This window comes from Rhinichthys klamathensis, unplaced genomic scaffold (genome assembly GCF_029890125.1).
Source record: "Rhinichthys klamathensis goyatoka isolate OS25496 unplaced genomic scaffold, OSU_Roscu_1.1 h1tg000330l_1, whole genome shotgun sequence".
In the NCBI taxonomy this organism is placed as follows: Eukaryota; Metazoa; Chordata; class Actinopteri; order Cypriniformes; family Leuciscidae; genus Rhinichthys; species Rhinichthys klamathensis.
Window position 1 is genome coordinate 414,571 of NW_026606845.1, and position 23,500 is coordinate 438,070.

At 37.4% G+C, this 23,500-nt stretch overlaps 1 protein-coding gene across 1 annotated transcript in view; it reads right to left on the reverse strand.

Annotated features, from left to right (window-relative positions):
* Positions 1 to 239: 239 nt before the first annotated feature.
* The window catches only part of LOC130105912 (CMRF35-like molecule 3), a 33,073-nt gene continuing 9,812 nt past the window's right edge, over positions 240 to 23,500 (reverse strand). Inside the window, exon 7 of the mRNA XM_056272097.1 lies at positions 240 to 625. Coding sequence (XP_056128072.1) covers positions 263 to 625 — 363 coding nt within the window. The 3' untranslated portion in view covers positions 240 to 262. The remainder of the gene's footprint in view (positions 626 to 23,500) is intronic.

Below are 23,500 nucleotides of genomic sequence, written 5' to 3' on the forward strand. Positions count from 1 at the left end.
TTTTTAAGTCTGTTGCTTGTACCTTTGAGAATATTTTTTTAGGAATTAAAAATAAAACTGCACTATATATTTATGCCCATATCTTTAAACGAGCAAATTCTTGATCTTAAATGCCCCTCCTTTTACGTTTTCTTGTAAAAAAAAGACCCTAGTTCTTCTTTTTTCTTATTTAACCTTTCATTATTTACAGTTACCTTATTGTTTAAACATGTCTTTTTCCAATTCAAACGTTCAGCTCATGTATATTCTCTGATGTGCCATGTCAAGCAGTGAGATGATTGACAGCAGCGTATTCACTGTAATCCTGATTATTCCTGATACTAACACTGTCAGGACAGTCAGATTCCTTGTGGAAATTCACCACTGTGTAATTCAGATCCTCAACAGAAGTGATGCAGCACTGAGAGTCACCAGTGGCTTTCTCAACTGTAGCGTAAACGCAGTTAGAAGAAACAGAGGGGCTTGTGGGTAATTGGGCAGTGGCATAAACAGTATTAAAAGAATCAGAGGGGTTTGTGGGTAATTGGGCAGTGGCATAAACAGTATTAAAAGAATCAGAGGGTTTTGTGGGTAATTGTTTGTGAGTGTCTTTAATCTCCTCATAATCACAACCAGTGTGAGAAACCTGAGGAGAGACAGAGAAATTATTTACAGACATAAAGATAAGGACTGAAGGCATTAGAATTCATTGTCATTATGATTAAAAAAAATCATCTTATTTTATACAGTAACTGGACTCACCACTTGTTTTCCTGGTCCAGTCTGAGACGACGAATCACTCACCTGCCAAAAACAAGCGTCCTAAATTCCTTATTCTGCATTTCAACACTAATATCTTGTGTAAATGTTTTCACACATCATCAAATATCAGTATTTTGCTCACATCTTGTTGTAGCCAATAGGTGGTGACAGAATCAAAGTGGAAAAAGATCAACAAATCTGTGTGTTTTAAACTCAGAGTTCCCTTTAGTCACTTCGGGTTACGTCGATATGACAACGAAATGGGGTTCGCTTAGAAGCCTCTTAGAGCCAATGGCAAGGAAATGCAATGGGTCTGCGGAATTTGCATGGCGTAACTCTGCCCCCACCTGCGTGGGTATAAAAAGGAAGGACGCCGCAATGTGCAGATATGGTTTTTTCGCTTCGGAGCCAAGAAGTTCTCTTCACTCTTGCAGCCTATTCTCTGACTATCTTTGAGAATCTTCTAGACGAGCAGCTTCCAGTCGGTGTTGGTGTGATGGCGAGTTCCAGCGAGTTTCACATTCCTGCCTGCTGAACTGAACAGCGCGTGTGTTTCTCCCTGGGCTTTTCTCTTGCGTGCACGCGGCACGTCTTTTTAAAGATGATCTGCCTGTGTATTTCTGAGTGCGGTATTCTGATAGATTCAGCTGATGGGCACGAGCGCTGTTTTGACGTGTTTGGGCTTCGATCATGTTCAGATAGCGCTCGTGGATGCGTCACGTTCTCCCAGCGGGAACATGACCATCGCAATGTAACGGTCGAGACTATGAGCTCAATAGAGCGAGAGTCCCCTCATCCACACCCCAATCTATTTTCTCCACGCAAGATAATACTTTGGCCTAAGACGGCAGGTCTGCAAAGGCTCTCTCTAGGCAGAGGCTGGATAGTGGACGCCATTGCTTTGGCTTACCAGCAGCAAGGTCGACCGTTCCGCCTTGGTGTGACAGCGCACTCCACCCGGAGTGTGGCTTCCTCTTGTGCTCTAGCGCATGGCGCCTCGCTAACAGACATCTGCAGAGCTGCAGGCTGGGCGACACCCAACACATTCGCCAGATTCTATAATCTCCGAGTAGAGCCACCTCATGTACTCGCTTCCACCAGCCGGTACTAGGACCCGCTCAGGTGTCTTTGCTTGCTCGCCATTCCACTCCACGGACTGGATACGTGCGATATTCTCCTCAGGTGAGCCTCACAAGCTCTGAGTTCCTCCAGCGCTGTTGACGTCAACGCCAGAGTTATGCCTCCGGCAGCTTTCGCGATTGGCTAGGTGCCGCCATGTGCATGGTTCCCCTCTGGGTGACCCCCACATGTGTATTTCGAGCCCATTCTCATCCTTTGGCGTCATATAGGTGACACCATATGACAAAACGTCGAAATACTACGCACATGGCACCCTTTAGTGTGAATATAACACGCCCAACCCAAGGCGTCATAAAGTTGACTGGCATCCTTTAGCGTGAATATGAGACGCAGACCCTACCCCACACCTAAACCTACCCATCACTTCGCGTGTTATATTCACGCTAAAGGGTGCCATGTGCGTAGTATTTCGACGTTTTGTCATATGGCGTCACCTATATGACGCCAAAGGATGAGAATGCGTTGGTATTTCCACTGTAAGCCTCTCTGAGCATGTGTCTTTCCCTTGGCAAGCCACTCTGCCACCCCTGGGGTTAAAATATTCCACCCTGCGGGCTGGACACCCCAGTGTTCTCCGTATGCACCCCCCTTCCGGTCACATGTGTATTCTGTAAGTCTTCGGCAGGCACTGATTGCATATTTTTTCTCTGAGATATGCTTCCCAGTGCACTCAAAAAAATGATATGTTGGCTTTACTTAACTTTTTTTTGTAAACAGGTTCCACCGGTTCCACATAACTATGTTTCGTTAAACAAACATAATATGTTCATAGTAACTTCAACATCATGGAATTGGTCATTTTAAGCGACCCAATTAATCTCTGAGCTAATGAGGTTAATTAAGTGAATAATTGAGTGATGATTTTATTTGAGCATTATTGAAGACACCTGATGTTAACAAGCAGAATCTCTTAAGGAGAAAAACCGGAATGTTTAAGTCACCATTATGGAGATAAGTGTGTGTTTTAGTTGGGCTCTTGACCATTAACTTATTAACTTTAGATTTTGTTTGGTTGCTGTACATGGAGTTATAACAGCGGATGAACAATAAAACAAAGGTCAACTGATGGTGTTGGTTGTGTTTTAACATATCGTTATTCATAATCATTTGACCTGAGTCACTGAACTTATATGAAACCGAATTTCTGAGTTAAGTTTACCTTATGGATAATAACAGCACTGTCATCGTAGAGCATACTATTTTTTTTACTTTTCAATGAAATTCAAATGATCAAATCAATAAATAAAAAAGACACTTCCTAAAAAATATGTTGAGTAGGCACACACAGACATCAGGAATCAGCCTGTGAATCTCACCAATGTGACAATTATAAAGCATGTTGCAGTGCATTCTGGGTGCCACCAATCAAAACTCATTCATGGCTCCCATCATGCATTGCTGCATGAATAAATAATGAGCTTATGATCTGTTTGTCACCATTGCTGAGATTCATATGCTGATTCTTGATGTCTGTGTGTGCCTACTCAACATTTTTTTTTAAGAAGTTTATTTTTTATTTCTTGATTTGATAATTTGAATTTCATTGAAAAGTCTAAAAATAGTATGCTCTACAATGACAGTGCTGTTATTATCCATAAGGTAAACTTAACTCAGAAATTCGGTTAATATAAGTTCAGTGACTCAGGTCAAATGATTGTGAAATAATTATTATGTTAAAACACAACCAATACCATCAGATGACCTTTGTTTGTTGTTCATCCAGCTGTTATAACTCATGTACAGCAACCAAACAAAATCTAAAGTTAATAAGTTAATGGTCAAGAGCCCAACTAAAACGAATACTTATCTCCATAATGGTGACTTAAACATTCCAGTTTTCTCCTTCAGAGATTCTGCTTGTTAACATCAGGTGTCTTCAATAATGCTCAATCATCACTCAGTTATTCACTTAATTAACTCATTAGCTCAGAGATTAATTGGGTCGCTTAAAATGACCAAATTCCATGATGTTGAAGTTACATGAACATATTATGTTTGTTTAACGAAACATAGTTATGTGGAACCGGTGGAACCTGTTTACAAAAAAAAGTTAAGTAAAGCCAACATATCATTTTTTTGAGTGTGTACCTTGGTATTCCCGTGTTAAGCAGGAGTCCTTCGTCCGTACTAGTCTCACGACAGGGAGCTCAGACTTACGCAGGGCACTGGAAGACAGCCGAGGTGGTGTGTGATTGGACTGGGAACCCCATTTCGTCGTAATTTCGACGTAACTGGAAGTGACTATGAAAGGGAACGTCTCGGTTACGGATGTAACCCTCGTTCCCTGTGTAGGGAAACCGAGACGTTACGTCGAAATGACCGCTTCCCTGCCACTTCCGCTGTTCCGCTGGAACAGGCCGAGTTCAGTCTTGGCTCCTCAGCGAAAAAAACATATCTGTATATTGCGGGCGTCCTTCCTTTTATACCCGCTTCTAAGCAAACCCCATTTCATTGTCATTTCGACATAACGTCTCCATTCCCTACTCAGGGAACGAGGGTTACATCCGTAACCGAGACGTTTCTGCATCTGAAGAAGAAGGAATTTTTACCTGGAGATTGACGCTTCTTACAGAGAAACAGTAATAAGAGTCCAGCGATGATCAGAACCAGAAGAACCAGAACCAGAGGGACAATCAGAGAAGAGCCTGAAAACACAGGAGAAATAATCTGAGAATCTGATCATCTGAGCTAAATATCTGATCAGATCATGGGACGTTTCAAATAGGATTGACCGGATCATGATACTGGATTCACAGGTTTAACATTGTACATTCACACAAGCCTTTTAAATAACGTCTTGTTCCACACTTGCTCAGTTGTGCGTGTAGCTGAATGTACCAGCCAGTTTGTCCTAAAAATACACTTTTAATTAATAAAATATTACATTTAAATATTAATATATTTCTAATATATATTTAAATATATTTCTAATAGTATGTTTCAACCACTAGGGGCGTCAGGTCTCCTCACAAGCTTCACCCATGACCACATGTTTGTATTTCAGCACAAGATCACCTGCTGATGTGGAAACACCAGTGAACGCTGAAGTTTTGACTGATGAGAAAGAAGAAGCAGATGAAGTTGAAGATGGTGGTGATGATGATGATGTTGATGATGGTGATGAAGATGATGGTGATGAAGATGATGGTGATGATGATGATGGTGATGATGATGGTGTTGTTGATGTTTCTGGAACTTTTGTATATAAAACAATAAAACAATGAATTCTAAAGGATGTTTTTTTTTTCACACACAGAACTTGACATCACTTTTCTCATGATACTTGTTACTGATGTCATTCATTCACACATTCATTACCCAGAATTCATGTTTGCTGAAACACAGAACTTAGCAAACAGAATCTTTAGTTTGAGTTTCCAGAACTGAAGGCTGCGGTTTTCACACTGAATAATACAGTGCAGCAGAGTTACTGATGAGCAACATTACACTGGGGTTAACTGTAGTAAAAATGTGTTAGAAGGACTCACAGCTGTGCAGTTTATCATTGTTCAGAACAGTATCGTTTTACACAAAGCTGCACTTTTACCTGCATAAACTAGAAACCTACAAACTGTAGTTTGTTGTTATACTTCCTCTTTTTAACTGTTTGTGGTTTTGCTTTGCTAAACAGAAAGAACATCCAAATTAAAATCCTGTGGTTAAACCTGCGTGAACAGAATCAGCTGCAAACCGTTGTGATTTTTTTAAGAAACATGACTCATAACATACAGTGATCTGCACCCGTACCTGTAACGCTGATCAGGACTCGTGTGATGAAGATCTTGTGTCCTTGATCAGACTGAACTCCACACCAGTATTCTGAATCTTCTTCAGTCACATGACTGATGCTTCCCGTCAGGAGCTGCTGTTCTCTGTCATCATACAGCTGGATCTTTCCCTCATCCCTCCATCTTCTGCTCTCCTTCACAGACGTCTCTTTAGCACAGAGATCAGCTCCAGATCTCCAGCACAGAAACTCACATCACCACTGTGGGATTGTGGGTATTTGCAGTTGATGTTCACAGATCCTCCAGCAGAAGCTGATTAGACTGATGTTCTTCACACAACAATCATCTGTTTAAGATCCAAATAAAGTGCAGCGATGTTACAATCACCAGATATATTCATGGATCCTGTCAATAATGCATAAATGACTGAAAGCAGCTCACCCGTCTTAATGTCCAGATCAAACTCAGAGAAGAAACTGTAATCTTCAGAAACTTTGACTGTAATTCTGTATTTTCCAGAGTCGTTCTCATTCAGATCTCTGATAAACAGAAGTAAGAGTCCTGCAGATCTGTCATCATGAACGGAGAATCGTCTGTCATGTTTCCATTCTGCTCTTCTGTTAGTGTTTATTACAGTAAAACACTGATCTGCTGCAGGTTTTACAGACGTCTATCACATGATTGTGTGTTTCATCTCATATTTGTAGTTTATAATGACGCTTCCTCCTGAATATCCTCTCACACTGCTGATTTTTTGACCTGTTGAACACAGATAATTTTTGTAAAGAATGAAGTCAGTAATGATACTTCATGCATCTTCATTTAATAACAAACACGTCTGTTATGAGTTTCACATGTGAACGTCAGTGATTACAGTCAGTGTTGAGTATCGTGATGTTGTGGAGATCTTCATGAGTTTGAGGGTCTCAGTTTCTCACCTGTTAAAACCTCCAGATTCACTTCAGTGTATAAATCTATTGCAAATTTATCAACTCCACAATAGTACGTCCCAGAATCCCTCTTCTCTCAGTCCTCTGATGGTCACAGTGAAGACTGCTGAACTTGTGTCGTCATACAGAGAGAATCTTCCAGAATTAACCCATTTATCTTTAATATCAGTCCTGATGAGGTCAGAACACCATCCATTCTTGATATCTTGATTTTTTATACAAAAATACTTTTTATTCTCTGTATATTCTTCATCATATTTGCATGTGATGTTGACTCCTCCTCCTGAATATCCTGTTACACTCATGGAGCTCAAGACACCTACAACACACCAGCATTAAATACAACACTTTAATACACACTAAAGTGAGAATATTTTTAAAGGGTTTTTAAGGAAATGTCACCATGTTAGTTGAAGATAAAGACTTTTATTCATTATTTAATCTGTGTTCTTCTGTGATGTGATTGTTGGATCAGGACTTGAGTTCAGACTCTTACCAGGATATCATCATCAGAGTGAAAGTCCAGATGATCTTCATTCTTCTCTCTTATTAAATGATCTTCTCTGTTGTTAGTAGATTCAGTTCTTCTGAAGCTCTCGGTGTGTGTTCAGATGAGTTTTGAGTGTTTATTTCCTGGTTACATGTTTAACATGAAGAGCTGAATGTGTCAGAGACGCCCACTTCCCCTGAGAGAGAGAGACAAGAGAGAGAGAGAGAGAGAGAGAGAGAGAGAGAGAGAGAGAGAGAGAGAGAGAGAGAGAGAGAGAGAGAGAGAGAGAGACAGAGAGAGAGAGAGAGAGAGAGAGAGATGAGAGAGAGAGAGACAGAGAGAGAGAGAGAGAGAGAGAGAGAGAGAGAGAGAGACAGAGAGAGAGAGAGAGAGAGAGAGAGAGAGAGATGAGAGAGAGAGAGAGAGAGAGAGAGAGAGAGAGAGAGAGAGAGAGAGAGAGAGAGAGAGAGAGAGAGATTAATAAACCAGGAAGTGAAACTAATGCTTCACACATGGTTAATGAACATGAAGATGCAGAACAGACAGTGCAGATAAAACTATTTATACTCATATTTTATTCTTATTTAAAATATATATTTTACAGATATTGGAACAGAAGGAATTTATTATTATTTCAAAAGTTTTTAACGAATAGTTCACCCAAAAATGGAAAATTAGCCCACGATTTACTCACCCTGAAGCCATCCTAGGTGTATATGACATTCTTCTTTCAGACGAAAACAATCAGAGTTATATTAAACGTTGTCCTGGCTTTTTTAAGCGTTATAATGGGAGTGAATGAGGTTTTTTTTTGGAAGTCCATCAAAGCGCATCCATCCGTGATAAAAGTGCTGGAATAATAAACGGTTTTAAAGCTGGTCACCGCCTTTAGCTTTATAAACCAACAGGTAGGCGACAGCTTCTGCATTAGAGCAGAACACCCTGACTAGTTATAAGATTCACATTGTGTCAAAATTATGGATGGTGACCTTTGACCTAGCCCCTCACCGTGCCCTTGGGTTGACATTGTCCTTTTGATGACCTTGGCCTAGTGGTGACCTTGTCCTTTTGCTGACCTTGTCGCTTTTGACGTAGTGTGTAATTGGATAACAGGAAAAATATGTCTCTGCCCTCGTGGGTATAAGGGATTCATTGATATAATGGAAGTTGTGAAGGTTTTTTGTTTGAACTTTGACACGCAGCTGCACTGGATCTCCCTCCGCATTCCAGAGAGCAGGGGATTGCTGTGGGGACAGTGAAAAAGAAAGTGAGAAAAAGAGGTTTTCTAATAATGACACATATTTCACACTAAAGTTGAAAAACATTCTGTTCTTTAAAAGTATATAAATGAAATGCTTATAATATATAATATAAAATAAATATCATACTAAATCCAATAATTTTAGATAAAAAAAAATAAACATATAACAATTTCAACGAGTTGAAGAAGTAGCTCATATCACATTGATATCCATACAATGTATGAATGGGTTAACAAAAATGCAATAAGTAAAATACAATAGACCAATTTCGAGCCGACGTCACAGTGCTAGCTGGAGGCAAATCAAAGTGAAAACTGCAGCACAGATTCGGCTACATAATAAGGAGCTTAAATTATTATTGTTATTATTATTATTAAATGTCATCTTGTTGTGTTGTTGGGTGCAAGAATCAATGAAAAATGAATATGCTGTATCTGGAATTTTTATTTCTAGAAAATATTCACATCATTAACATTGCACCGTAATGTCACTCTTTACATTGTCGTCTTCTCGGCGCTGGCTCGGCAGAACTGCGGATCGCATCACACAAGTCTTGTACATGACCATTCAGCACATAGTTATAGGCATCTAAAGATTTATATGCCCTCAGTTTCTCTTTATGCTCAGATCGGATAGGTGTAGAAGTCAGGCCACTCAACCGAGGTAAAGTAACGTTAATCCTGTCAGATCGTCCATCCATTGAGTGAGTGTGTACAGTACGGGTCGGCCAATCTGGTTCCCTCCGTCAAAAATAACTTTTGCAAATAACAATCGCGTTCCTGGACAGTGAGTGACCTTACACATTAAGATAAAATCGGATTTTCTCCAGTCATTGTTAAAAAACAAGCTAAAAAACTTGCTAACTAGCGTTAGGGAAGCGGCCAGAGGGATCGTTCTGCCTCCACCTAAGCTCCGCCCACAAAAAAAACGTCACCATGTTTACCAACTGAAAAGGGGTCTATATCCTGAATTTTTCCTGAAATGTTTCTCTCTTACACCAGCGTTTGACAGTCTCTGAGTCAAAGGGGGCGGTGAGGGTGTGTGTATGTATGTGTGTGTGTGTGTGTGTGTGTGTGTGTTCACTGACCAGTATGAACATAAAGTCTAAACAAGCTTCACATATGGATAGATATGTGGGTACATAGACAAGATATTTGTCCTGTAAATCCTAGATTTAGGACGCTGGTGACCTCGCAGGTTGAAGAAAGGCGTCTGTGGTCCTGTATGTAGTAGATCACGAGGTCAAACACACACTTACGAAAACACTTCGCATCACTGCTTGCGCTCATTATTATCGCCACAGTTAACCAAAAACAGCCTGATAAAACATTCACAATATAGAATAGTGTCTGTAAATGCAAAAAGACTGTTTAAATATGAATCGAGTGTGTGTGTGTGTGTGTGTGTGTGTGTGTGTGTGTGTGTGTGTGTGTGTGTGTGTGTGTGTGTGTGTGTGTGTGTATGTGTGTGAATGAACGAACGAACGCACAGATGCGCACTGTTACAGACGAAATATAAAAGACAATATTTTTGGATAGATTATTAAGTTTTTACTATAAAATTGACATCAAATAAGCTTTTGTTAGACAGTTTCTGCTCATATGTTAAATATATAGTATGTTTTGTCAAAAATAAACTAATCAACTGTTATAGTGTTTGTTCCAATGCAAGCTATATCAAAATAATGAATCCTTAACTTTGAAATATGTAAGATAACATTTGGCCTACTTTAAAAAAAACAAAACTTTATAAGACATTTATGGAAAAAGACAATTTTCTTTTCAAGATAATTCCAACTCTACCTTTGAACTAGGGCTGGGCGATATATCGCACGATATTGTTATGCGCATCTCCTCAGTAAAGCCGGTTCCTTGATTAGTAGTAAATCACCTTCACCTGCTTTCAGATGGAGCGGCATTTACTTCAAAGAGCCGTAGTTAACTGACAAGCTGAGCCAAATCGCACTAATATGTGTGAATTGAATTGCCAGCAGCCATATCACCCTGTAGCCCAAGACTGGTTGCCCACTGAAGCTAAGCAGGGCTGAGCCTGGTTAGTACCTGGATGGGAGACCTTCTGAGAAAACCAGGTTGCTGCTGGAAGAGGTGTTAGTGAGGCCAGCAGGGGGTGCTCACCCTGTCGTCTGTGTGGGTCCTAACGCCCCAGTATAGTGACGGGGACACTATACTGTCAAAGAGCACCGTCCTTTGGATGAGACGTTAAACCGAGGTCCTGACTCTCTGTGGTCATTAAAAATCCCAGGATGTCTTTCGAAAGAGTAGGGGTGTAACCCCGGCATCCTGGCCAAATTTGCCCAGTGGCCTCTGTCCATCATGGCCTCCTAATCATCCCCATATATATATATATATATATATACACTGATTGGCTTCATCACTCTGTCTCCTCTCCACCAGTAGGCTGGTGTGTGGTGAGCGTTCTGGCGCACTATGGCTGCCGTCGCATCATCCAAGTGGATGCTGCACATTGGTGGTGGTTGAGGAGATTCCCCCTTCCATGTGAAGCGCTTTGAGTGCCTAGAAAAGCGCTATATAAATGTAATGAATTATTATTATTATTAATATCGCGGACGTATCGCCAGCGATATTTAATGCGATATGGCTCAGCTTGTCAGTTAACTACGGCTCTTTGTACACAGCAAAAACTCCAGTGTTAAATGAACACACCTGGGAGTGTATATGAGTCCACACGCAAGAGTGTTAAAGTTAATGAGATATTTAAGTGATTCATTGAGTGATGATTGAGCATTATTGAAGACACCTAAAGCAGAATCACTGAAGGAGGAAAACCGGAATTTCAGGTCACCATTATGGAGATGAGTGTTTGCTTTAGTTGGGGTCTTGACCCTTATTTTCATAACTTTAGATTTTGTTTGGCTGTTATATACGAGTTATAACTGCCAGATGAACAAAGAAAAAACAATGATCTAATGGTATTGATTATATTATGACATTTATCATTTGAACTAATTGTTTGTGATTTATGCTGTTGGTTACAGCATAACTGAGATTCTGCATAAATATCCAGAATTTGTGATATAATATAAAGGATTTCTTAAAAGTTGTAAAAAAAAATTTGTTTTAGGCACACACAGATATCAAGATTCAGTCAATGCATCTCAACAATGGTGACGAGCAGAATATTCAATTAGGAAAAGTAAATTACATAGACAATTCAGATCATAATTTATTCATACCGCAATGCATGATGGGAGCCATTAATGAGTTGTGATTGGTGGCAACAAGGATTATTATTGTCACCACGGTTGAGATTCAGAGGCTGATTATTGATGTCTGTGTTTCTAAATAAATGCATTTGAAAGTGATTTGATAAGAACAATTTTTATTAAATGGTTTGGATTATAAGAAACATACAATTACCATATGCTTTAGGACCACTAAACTGTTGCTATCAAATTAAACAAGACCATCTGAATGAGTTTCATTTTTCAGATCACAGCATGATTATGTCAAAACATAACCAACACTATCAGATCACACTTGTCTTTGTTCATTTGATTGTAATAAATCAATAACAGCAAACAAACAAAATTTAAACTAAAAGTATAAGGATCAAGAGCCCAACTAAAGCAAACACTGATCGCCATAACGGTGGCTTACAATTTTAGATTTTCTCCTTCAGTGATTCTGCTTGTTATCAGGGCCGTCGCTAGTGGGGTGAAAGGTGGTGACAATTATAGGGGCCCCCGCTGCCCAGGGGGCCCCACAAAATCCAGCAGTTATACTATTTAGGCCCCTGTTGTATGAATAATTCTAATATTTATATTAGTTGTATGCCTGAGATTTAAATGAAAACCACAAACACGTGGAATTTGGGTAAATATTTTTCCAAATATCTGCTTCTCTTACCTCCATAAAAATGGTTTAGTCCGACCTAAAGTATTTATTAATTATTCAGTCAAGAGTCAGTGACAAACATCAGATGGACCCAATAAAATTGTAAGTCCCACCCCAGCTCGTGAACAGAACCAATCAGAGTTGAGGCGGCAGCCTGAAGTTAACGATGAACTTGGTGGAAGAGCAGGAGACTGACTCGACTGACTGAAAAATGTCGGGGAAAAGAAAACAAAAATCAGGTACCAGAAATGCCAGGAAAAGACGGAGAGGGAGGCAAGGAGAGTGGTTGTATCCCAGTCGATCGAAACGTTCTTAAAGACCGGTTATATATTGTTATTTCGCTGGGAATTAGAAAACTTCCGTCTACAGTCTGCCGTGTCCAGTCATTTTTTATTATCGGTGCGCGCCACAATCGACCGAATGATTACGTGGTCTATATTCCTGTCTTTTTACACTATTGTAAATAGAGTTTTAAAAAAATTACACGAGTCACGACGCATTGCATTATGCATCTGACCTGCCGGCTGATGATATTTAAAACATCGAGAAAACACGAATACAACACACTGCACTTGGATGAATAAATGTATTCGCTTTATTTAATAATATTACCAGTTCCATATTATCTTTATTAAAAAATAAGGCAATATGGTTTTATTTTTTTAATTAGACTGCATTCTTGTCAATTTCTAAATGTATACTTTTTGATTTATGAATTATAACAGACTGATGGGGGGGAAAAAATATAACTTTTTAAAAATTGGTTTTATTATTATTTAACAATTTCTTGCTTTTTGTTAGTTTTTATTAGTTGTAATTTTTATATAAACATTTAACTTTTAAAATAAAGGTTTCACAACAACATCACCATCTTCTGTTATGTGGGCCTCCATGTTCATCTATTGTACAGTATATGATATTGGTGGAGGGTGGTGGGGGCCCACATCAATATTTTTTCAGGGGGCCCCGAATCCTCTAGCTACGGCCCTGCTTGTTATCATCAGGTGTCTTCAATAATGCTCATTCATCACTAAATTAATCACTTAATTATCTCATTAACTTTAACACTCTTCAGTGTTAATTTAACACTCATATCTGCATCATATCTTCCATCTGAAAGCAGGTGAAGGCGATTTACTACTAATCAAAGAACCGGCTTTACTGAAGAGACGCGCATAACAATATCGTGCGATATATCGCCCAGCCCTACTTTGAACCAATTCTGTAGAATGGCCCATATAACCTATTTGAACAGGATTTGTTTCCAGGAATGACTAAAAATGTGCTTTTGACTTTCATTTATATTTTGATGTTTTACATTATATATATATATATATATATATATATATATGTATGTGTGTGTGTATGCATATACATACATTAAACATACACACAAACACACACACACACACACACACACACACACACATTTACATTGTCCTTGGATTCTTTCTTGTGTGACACACCTGAATAAAAGGCTCATTATGCGGGTCTTTGTCTTCTCAGGTGAGAACCACCTAATTATTCATGAGGGAATTATTCACGCCCATCCGCATATTGCCTTTACAAACCATTTTTTTTTTCACAATTTAAATCAATGTATTGTTTTATGTGAATGATTAGGCAGGATGATTTTCAGATCATTTTGAAGCAAAAACTCTAGGCGACAACATCCATTAATCAAAAGTCTTGTGGACACATATTTAGTATGTGTTTTGTGGCCTTATTTCAGAAACTTTAATTTTTTGTTTTTTTCAATAACCGTGCATAAACAATATTCTCTCAAAAATACAAACATGTACATACATGTTGCTCACATATTATGGTAGCCCTGTTTGTGCTAAATAGAGTGTAATTTCACCTGTGCCATTAACATGTTTATAAGCAACTGAAAAAAGCACAAATGTCAGGGCATGTCAAAACATCTCAAGGACCCCAAAAACACCTTAGACCCCAGAGGGTTAAGTAATTCATACAGAGGTTGCCAACAATCATACAAATAAACAATGTTTTCAATTTTCTTGGAAATCAAATTCAGACCTTTTTCCAAAAAAAGTTGCATTGTAAACGATCTGTATTGTAAAAAGCGCTATATAAATAAAGGTTACTTGACTTGACATCAAAATCGTAAACAACCCGTGCCCCTCGTGCGTCATCGGTTCAGTAGCCATAAGGGAGTGTGGTGAAATCGGACAAAAGTCTGCACTTATTATACACCACCTTAAACCTTTTAGTGACTGATTTGTTGTGCAATGTGAGAGTCTATGGTAACGCTTTATTTTACGACCCGCAAACAACTGCGTAAGTAAACCGAAATTACGGTGTACATTTCTGTAATTATAGCGTACTTCCGTGTAGGTATAGGGGAACAATATGTTAAGTTTGGGGTAATAAAGGGGTAACAAGCAGATAGTATACAACCTGCAAATAACTTCGTAAGTAAACTGAAATTACGGTGTACGTTTCTGTAAATATAGTGTACCTTCGTGTAGGTATAAGGTAATAAAGGGGTAACAAGCTATGCAAGCAAATTATTTACAATGTAATTATTTTAACAGGTACCTATTATGTTAATATATTCCAGGCAAAAATTGTACGTCTGTTGTATATAAAAGTTATCATCACATTTCTGGCAAAATATGTTCTTGTGCAATTTTACATTTAATTTTGGCATCTGTGGGTTGATTTAACATTAATTAATCTAGTAAGAAAAGCCAATAAATTCATTTTGTATCATACTGTGCTTACATACAGCCAGACATGTTTCATTTTCAACCCACAGATGTCAAAATTACCCTGTAAAATTGCACAAGAACATATTTTGCCAGAAATGTGATGATAACTTTTATATAGCCTACACTGTAAAAAAAAATCCTAATTTGACAGAAAATAACTGTGATTTTTTGACGATCATTTTCTTTAATTTTAAATTGTACTCAAAACACTGTAAAATTACAAATAATATCTGTCAAATAAAAATTCAGCTGTTATTTTTGGTATTGTGACATTAATGACAAATTGCAGTAATTCACATTTTCTATACAGGAAATTGATTGTATTTTTCATACAGTATTTTTTCTGTTTTCTTAAATTACATAAAAATGTATGTAAAATGACAAATATAATCTGTAATTAAACAGTAACAAAACAGTTAAATGATAAAACGGTCAAATGACTGGCAGCCCCCAAAAAACTGTAACATTAAAGTAAAAAATCCTAAATTAAATAAACTGAAAAACACTGTGATAATTCAGGATATACCTGTAAAATAACAATCATATACCTTCAGTGGAAAAAAAAATCGTAAAAAAAGGGTCAAATGACTGGCAGCTACGGCTGCCAAACAAAAACCATAAAATTAAAGTAAAATCTTCTAATTCAAATAAAACAAAAAAACACTGTTATTTCACAGGTATTTCCTGCATTATTATGATCATATCCCTTTATTGTAAAAAAATCGTAAAAAAAGGGTCAAATGACTGGCAGCTACGGCTGCCAAACAAAAACCATAAAATTAAAGTAAAATCTTCTAATTCAAATAAAACAAAAAAAACACTGTTATTTCACAGGTATTTCCTGCATTATTATGATCATATACCTTCATTGTAAAAAAATCGTAAAAAAAGGGTCAAATGACTGGCAGCTACGGCTGCCAAACAAAAACCATATAATTAAAGTAAAATATCCTAATTTAAATAAAGTGTAAAAAACTTTAATAGAAATGTGATGTCACCATGATTGAGATCAGTGTTTGCTTTAGTTGGGGTCATGACTCTTGAGTTTCAACATAACTTTTTCTCTGGTTGCTTTAACTGTGTATTGATGCACATTTATTATGGCAATAATTGCAAGAGAAAATATAAGATGATCTTGGTCATTTATTGATGATTTTATAGTCATCATATGATGATCTGATTCATTGATATGACAGTCAAATCTCTATTGGCTGTGAATACATTATATATAGATTGACTTTAGTGTTATACAAAGTTATACTTTTTTTCACATGATTTGTTGAAATATTGTGGGATCAGTATTAATGCAATCTCAAATTTAAAAAAATTATATATTCTACATAATTTTTTTTGAGTTGGCTTATTTTGTTAGGAGTATGGAGACATCAAGAATCAACATATGAATCTCAACAATGGTGACTATCAACAAAGCCTTTTTGTGACTTTATAATAGGTCAGATTTTGTTTTCATTGTCACCATTGTTGAGATTCATACGCTAATTATTGATGCCTGAGTGACTCTGTATGATCCTGTCAAAACATTTTTTGCATAATGACTTCATAAAATCTTATATCAAAGCATTGTAGGATCTTCTATAGCAATACTGGCATTCTAAATTAACAATTAACATTTTACAACTTATTCAGTCATTAAAAAGTCATACCAATCAGGTGGTATCAATACAGCATACAACTGCTTGATGAATATTATCACTATTAAGTGACCAACATCATCTGATCTGAGTTTCTCTCGATTTCCTACATTAAGAAATATGCATCAAAGACATGCACAGTTAAGAGAAAAACTAATGTTAATATATGAAGGGTCAAGAGCCCAACTAAAGCAAACACTGACCTCTATCATGGTGACATCAAACTTGATTATTTTCAATAAAATATCAACTTCTAAACCTCTGTTATTTCTCAATAGGAATGTTAGTATGAAATAAGTCTGGATTGTAATAAGTGAAGATGCTGAGATCTTGAGAGATCTGTTAGTGTTTAATGTTCTGCTGGGATGTAAAGTGTTTCTGTATGGTGTGTTTTGTGTGTCACCATTGTGTTGAAGAGTAGAGCCTGAGCTTCAGTCCAGGATGAGCAGAGAAACACTGATGAAATGTTGTGTGTTGCTTTATTTAACAGACAGTAACTGTGTAGTTGCTGATGACATATAATCAGTAAATCATGCGTGTAGTTTATTGCAAGATATTTACTTTTTACAGTGAATATGTTTTTTAGTAAAATTCAGTATATATATATATATATATATATATATGTGAAAGAACAGTGTTTCTGTTAAAAAGCTTAATGAAGATTTCTGCAATAGTATTTATTATTTAAATTAGGATATTTTACATTCATTTTATGGTTTTTGTATGGCAGCCATTGCTGACAGTCATTTTACCTTTTTTTCACAGTGAAGGTATTTGATCATAATAATTCAGGAAATAACTGTAAAATAACAGTGTTTTTCTGTAAAACATTTAAGGACAAAGTTTGGAAAAGTTTTTTTGCACTCAATTTAAATTAGGATTTTTTACTTTATTTGTACGGTTTTTGTTTGGCAGCCGTAGCTGCCAGTCATTGACCGTTTTTTTACGATTTTATTTTTTACAGTGTACACTATAATTACAGAAACGTACACCGTAATTTCGATTTACTTACGAAGTTATTTACAGGTTGTATATCTGCTTGTTACCCCTTTATTACCCAAAACTTAACATATTGTTCCCTTATACCTACACGGAAGTACGCTATAATTACAGAAACGTACACCGTAATTTCGGTGTACTTACGCAGTTGTTTGCGGGTCGTAAAATAAAGTGTTACCGAGTCTATTTATTTCTCACAATGTTTTCAGTATGGGCCAGGATGTATTGCGTACTATCGTGCAACGTCAAATAGCTGTCAACCAGAACAATCAGGGTGTCTAAGCGGATAGCTTGCAAATTTTTAGCATTCAGCGTTATACCTTTAGCTTTCATGCACACTTTACCTTTGGCAGATAGCCGTAAGATTTAGGTCCGGAGCAAAACTCTGTCATACAATCCACCACAAATTTCTCACTTTCGAATGTGATCGCGCAAACAAAATTGGTGACATTTTCATAACGTGTTTCAAAATCGTAGAAAATGTATTTCTCACAAGATTCCTTAGGGTTGATGGGCTGTATGAAGCATTGGTGCGAACCCTTACCCGCTAGAGTTTCGTGACAAAGGACGCATCGGTCGGGGGGGCATATGTGCGGTGTTTTCTTGTTTCCCCTTTTGACGTCATAACGTCTTTTTTTGTGCATTTCGAAGCAATACCTCGATTTACAGTATCGCAAACAATCGGGGCAATGTATGGTTCTTTTAGGGAACCTGTAACAATCAGCATCGAAATATACATTGCATACGTGCTTGCAATGATGGTTTCTGCGACTTCTGTAACCTTTGTAACAAAATTGGCATACGTATTCCGATGAATGCGGTCAAATTCAGTATCATATAGTAATGATCATCATGCAGATAGTGGCATACCGTTTTGGTATGGAGGTCATCATGATTTTTGTACATTTCTAAGGCTCCGGCATTCGACCTGTGAAAAACAACGATTTAAATGCCTAGCACGCGTTCAAACGGTGCTATGTCGCCAAGAGCGATTCGGTCTTGGATCAAGAACCCTGCACTGTTTTGGATGGCGGTAGCCAGTTTTTCTAACTTGCTCTCGGGTAATTGAGGGTTAAGAAAACAGGCTAGACAAATAGAGAAGCACAAATTATTTTAAATATCTTTTTTCTTTTGATCATCTGATCAACTGCCAAATCTGTGAGTTTACGATGATGACCAACTCCTCCTTGTCTTTTCATGACGACGGTAGCAACGATCTCAACGGCATCGTCCAATAATATCTGATCATCGCTCTGTACATTTTTTTCAATTTGATCGAAAAACCTATCGACTTCATAATTATTTACGTTAGTTAAAACGTTGCTGATGGGTATTTGCAGAGTGGGCGCAGACAAAGTCATATTGATAACTGGGGCATCGCCGCCAATATCTCTAGCAAAGGTAACAATTTTGTTCAACGTGTCGTGTAAGAAAATATGATAAGCGGCCAAATCTGTAGAGTTGATCTCTCGCAGATTCATGGTCCTTCTCAACGAGACACTTTTGAAACGAGGCCGCGGTAAAATGTGATATCCGTTTTACGAACCCGTCCTCATGAATCAACGCATAAATTTCCGTACGACTTAATCTAGTCGACGTTCGTGAAGTATCAACATTGCCTATAGGGGGAGACACATCGCATTCAGGCATGCATACATTACTGTCATTACCTGTAGGGATCTCTATGCGATTACACTCAGGACCTGTAGGGGGATCAGTGCTGGGACATGTTGGGGGGTGGTTGTTATTTAAAGCGTTGCCATATTGTACAACAGGATTGTTGCGAACGTTTAATTGTTCTTGCAAACGGTCACCCTAATTGATATTTGGAGTTTGATTTACACCTAATTCTAAAAGAGCCAAATTAATACTGTGTTGTGACGGTTCGTTATTAAAAGACACTTCTACAGAATCCGGATACATACTTATCATTTGTTGTAATCTATCGTACATATAATCTGATCTCTCAATTTGCATTTCAATGGCATCCTGTAACAGGTCTGCTAGAGCATGGTCTGATTGACAACCGTCCGTGTCACATGCACAAAAACATTTTGGCTAGGGCTGTAACGATACGCGATATAAAATCGAAATCGGGATACTCAGGTCCACGATCCTGTATCGCGATGTGAGAAGGCAGAATCGCGATCACACCCCTTCCAACTCCCAGAGTTATCCTTCCTGTCCAGAACCAGGGCTCGAATTTCGGCGCGGGATTGCGGGTATTGCGCATAATCCCGCAATCGTAATCCACACAGATAATAAAATCAAATCATTCTTTTAACAACTATCTTCCAGACGCAATTTCACAAACAGCGTGAGTGTTCAGCGGTGCCGCGCGCGTCTTCTATCTCTTCTCATAATGTGTTGTGCAAGGCAAGCATCAAGCGCTGCGGCGATAATACACACTCGCGTTTAGGAGTCGGGACCATAGACTGTAAGGTCGGGACATGACGGAATATTCACTCGCACAATCGGGCCAGCAGTGCATCGTGACTGAAGTCTTTTTAAGTCTTACCAGTTTAAACATTCAAGCGATTTTAAACTAATCAGTGCTTGCGCGCTCTCTGAGAGATTATTTTCTATGCGCACATTCATAGAAAATCCGCCTCAAAAACAGCTGGCCAGTAACTATTTTTCGCGGATTATATTGCTTTAACACGCAAAATTGTCAATTTCGGTCTTTGTGAGTAGGCTATACTCTAAATATAGTCGCTTTTGTCTTTAATAAGCATAAAACGCATGCCAGTATAATGAACACAGGATCCGTGCACTAGCTCTTAAAGTGACGGCAGCCATATGTGTCTGTCATTAATTTTGTTGTCAAAACAACAAAAGATGGCTTTAAGTAAAGGAATCAGGATTAATAGCCTATGTATTTAATTTATTCAGGACTAAAATACTACCCAGTGTTATTTTCCATTTGATTACTTTATTCAGTTTGTGTATATGAATACTAGTGTTAGACCTATTCAAAAACTTTTCTCTTTAATTGTCTTTATTTGTATCTTTATTCTATTGTATTTATTTGTGCTACTTTTTTCAATTTAATTCAACAATTTAAATCAAGCTTCCTTGTGATGTGTAAATTCTTAACAACAATATTACCCCATTGTAAAAATGCAATGAGCGCAAACATTTAGGCAAGATAAATGTAATAATTTTGTTTGGAAAAAATGCCCCCCCCTTTCTCCCCCTCAAACAAAAAAAAGGTAACACTTTATAATAACTACACGCTAATAATCATTAGTTAAGCATGAGTAAACAGTTAATTCATCATTCATAAAGCATTAATATACATTAATAAGCAGTTTATAAATACAGCTATAAATGCTTTCTTCTTGATTTACAAGCATATCTATAATTTATTTAATACTTGTATTTTCATCCTTTATTAATGATCAATTTATTATTTCTAAATGAATAATTGCATTTTTTATAAACCAGTTATTTAAGAGTTTTCAGTGGTTCATAAGATTACTTACAACGTGTAAGTAAATGATTAATAAACTATTTAAATGTACATTCATACATCTTATTATTCAGACATAAAGTGATGGTTACTTAGTGTGTTAATAAATGCTTTATTAACATGTATTTATGCTGTAATTCAGGGTTAATTCGGGAAGTTATAAAGCATTTAGTAGTGGTCAGTTAACTATGTTTGTGAGCTCATCTAAAGTGAGGACTATTCATGCCTTGTAAAGCATTTATAAAGGAGATTTAAAGGCTGTTAAATATTTCTATGTTCTGTATCACTGTGTTGTGTTTGTTACATTTTACTGTTTAGAAGATTGATGCGCCTTCAAATCTCCTTTATAAATGCTTTACAAGGCATGAATAGTCCTCACTTTAGATTAGCTCACAAAATAGTTAACTGACCACTACTAAATGCTTTATAACTACCTGTATTTACTACATTTACTTACACTTTCTAAGTGATCTTATGAATGACTGACAACTCTTGTTTGTAAATAATGCTATACTTCATTTAGAAATTATTAATTGATCATTAACAAGGTATGAAAATACAATTATTAAACGCATTATAGATATGCTTATAAATCAAGAAAAAAAGCATTTATAGCTGTATTTATAAACTGCTTATTAATGTCTATTAATGCTTTATAAATGATGAATTAACTGTTTACTCATGCTTAACAAATGATTAATAGCATGCAGTTATTATAAAGTGTTACCAAAAAATCCCCCCCATGAGAATCATCTAAAGGGGGGGAACTACCACATCTTTAAATTACTATTACTATTATTTGAAGTTAACATTATAAAATACGTAGACCACCACAAAACTAGTTGAGGATAAATTATTTAAAATTTGGCAATTTCAGCATTATGGACGTGAAATTTGCAGCCAAAACTTGAAATATAAATTCTCAGAAAGTGCATTAAATTAATCCTCAATTGACCGGCAACACATCCAACATGCAGATGCATATCCTACGGCACCATCCCGAAATCAATTTAGTTGGAGTAAAGAACACAACCCAAAAGCAGCAGCCTACACTGCCTAGTATAGTTTAATAATTTGCATAGTTATTATTGTTCTTTGGTGTTTAGATTATACAGGTTTTTCCTAATGTTATTTAATAAAAATACCGGTATTTTTTTCTTCTCTTAAAATCTCTTTTTTTTCACCACAAGCCCCGCCCCCTCAAGCCCCGCCCCCGTGATAGAATCGTGATACGAATCGAATCGTGGGTCAAAAATCGTGATACGAATCGAATCGTGGGTTTGGTGTATCGTTACAGCCCTAATTTTGGCCCATCCATTTTTTCAGATCGAAAGGTATTGATAGTGACATCAAAATTATGATATATCACAAAATCATAGAGTATAATGGTAAGAAACATAGAACATTCAAACGATGTAAATTCATAAAATGATAGGTAAAGAAAAACGAGTACAATCAAAGTTTAATGGAATACAAGTACAAAATGGGTATGTGCATACATAAACGAGGTCATCTAACTTGAATGCCCCGCATCTCACATGACACACAGATGAACCATAAGCCTTCTTTCACGATGGTCTTCGCTTAATATGCAAAAGGTGCGAGCAAAATTCTCGTTGTTGTCTGCCTGCATACTATGGATACGATTCTCTACCGCTTGATGCTGACGAAATGAACCATCATTAATGTCCTGAATATGACAATCCAGTGATGGCTGTGATGCTGGCTGTACTTCGTCACCCTCGTCGTCTGCTTCTTCCGCCGATTCGTGAAAAGGATAAGGTGTTTGACGCTCTCTCACAGTAGCCTCATCGTTGCGATCGCTCGTCCAAGATCCTCTTTCCCACTCATTCAATCGGGACACTGTCCAGTTAGCCACGTCATCAGTGCTTCTACCCCCCACGACTGTATAGAAAAAAACACAACCTAAATTCAAAACCATAATTGTACAGAAAATTGTTTTATTAGCATAATACATTTTCTGAGTTTTTAAACAAAACCAGAAAAAAATAAAATAATAATAAGTGTAAAAAAAAAAAAAAAAAGACAGTCTTACCATCAATCAGCTCAGGACTACTCGCCGGACTAGAATCAGCAATGTCTCGAAGGTTCACCGCTTGGCCCCGGAGTAGGTCTAGCGTTACGCTACAAGGAACTATTTGCCCCGCAGTTTGCGTCAATGCAGAATTAGAACCACAGCCGTCTCTCCTAGTTGCTACGCTGCCGCTAGGGCATTGTTCTTCATCGTCTTGGGTCAGATCTGTATAGCCAGGAGGGCTTTTTTTTATACCTTTATTTAACCAGGAGGTCCCATTGAGATTCAGAATCTCTTTTACAAGAGAGACCTGGCCAAGGTAGCAGCCACATCACAACAAATGCATACATAACAAACACCAAATTGATAAAAGTAGTACAAAAAGAACACAATGAGACTCTTAAGAAAAACAAGAACATGT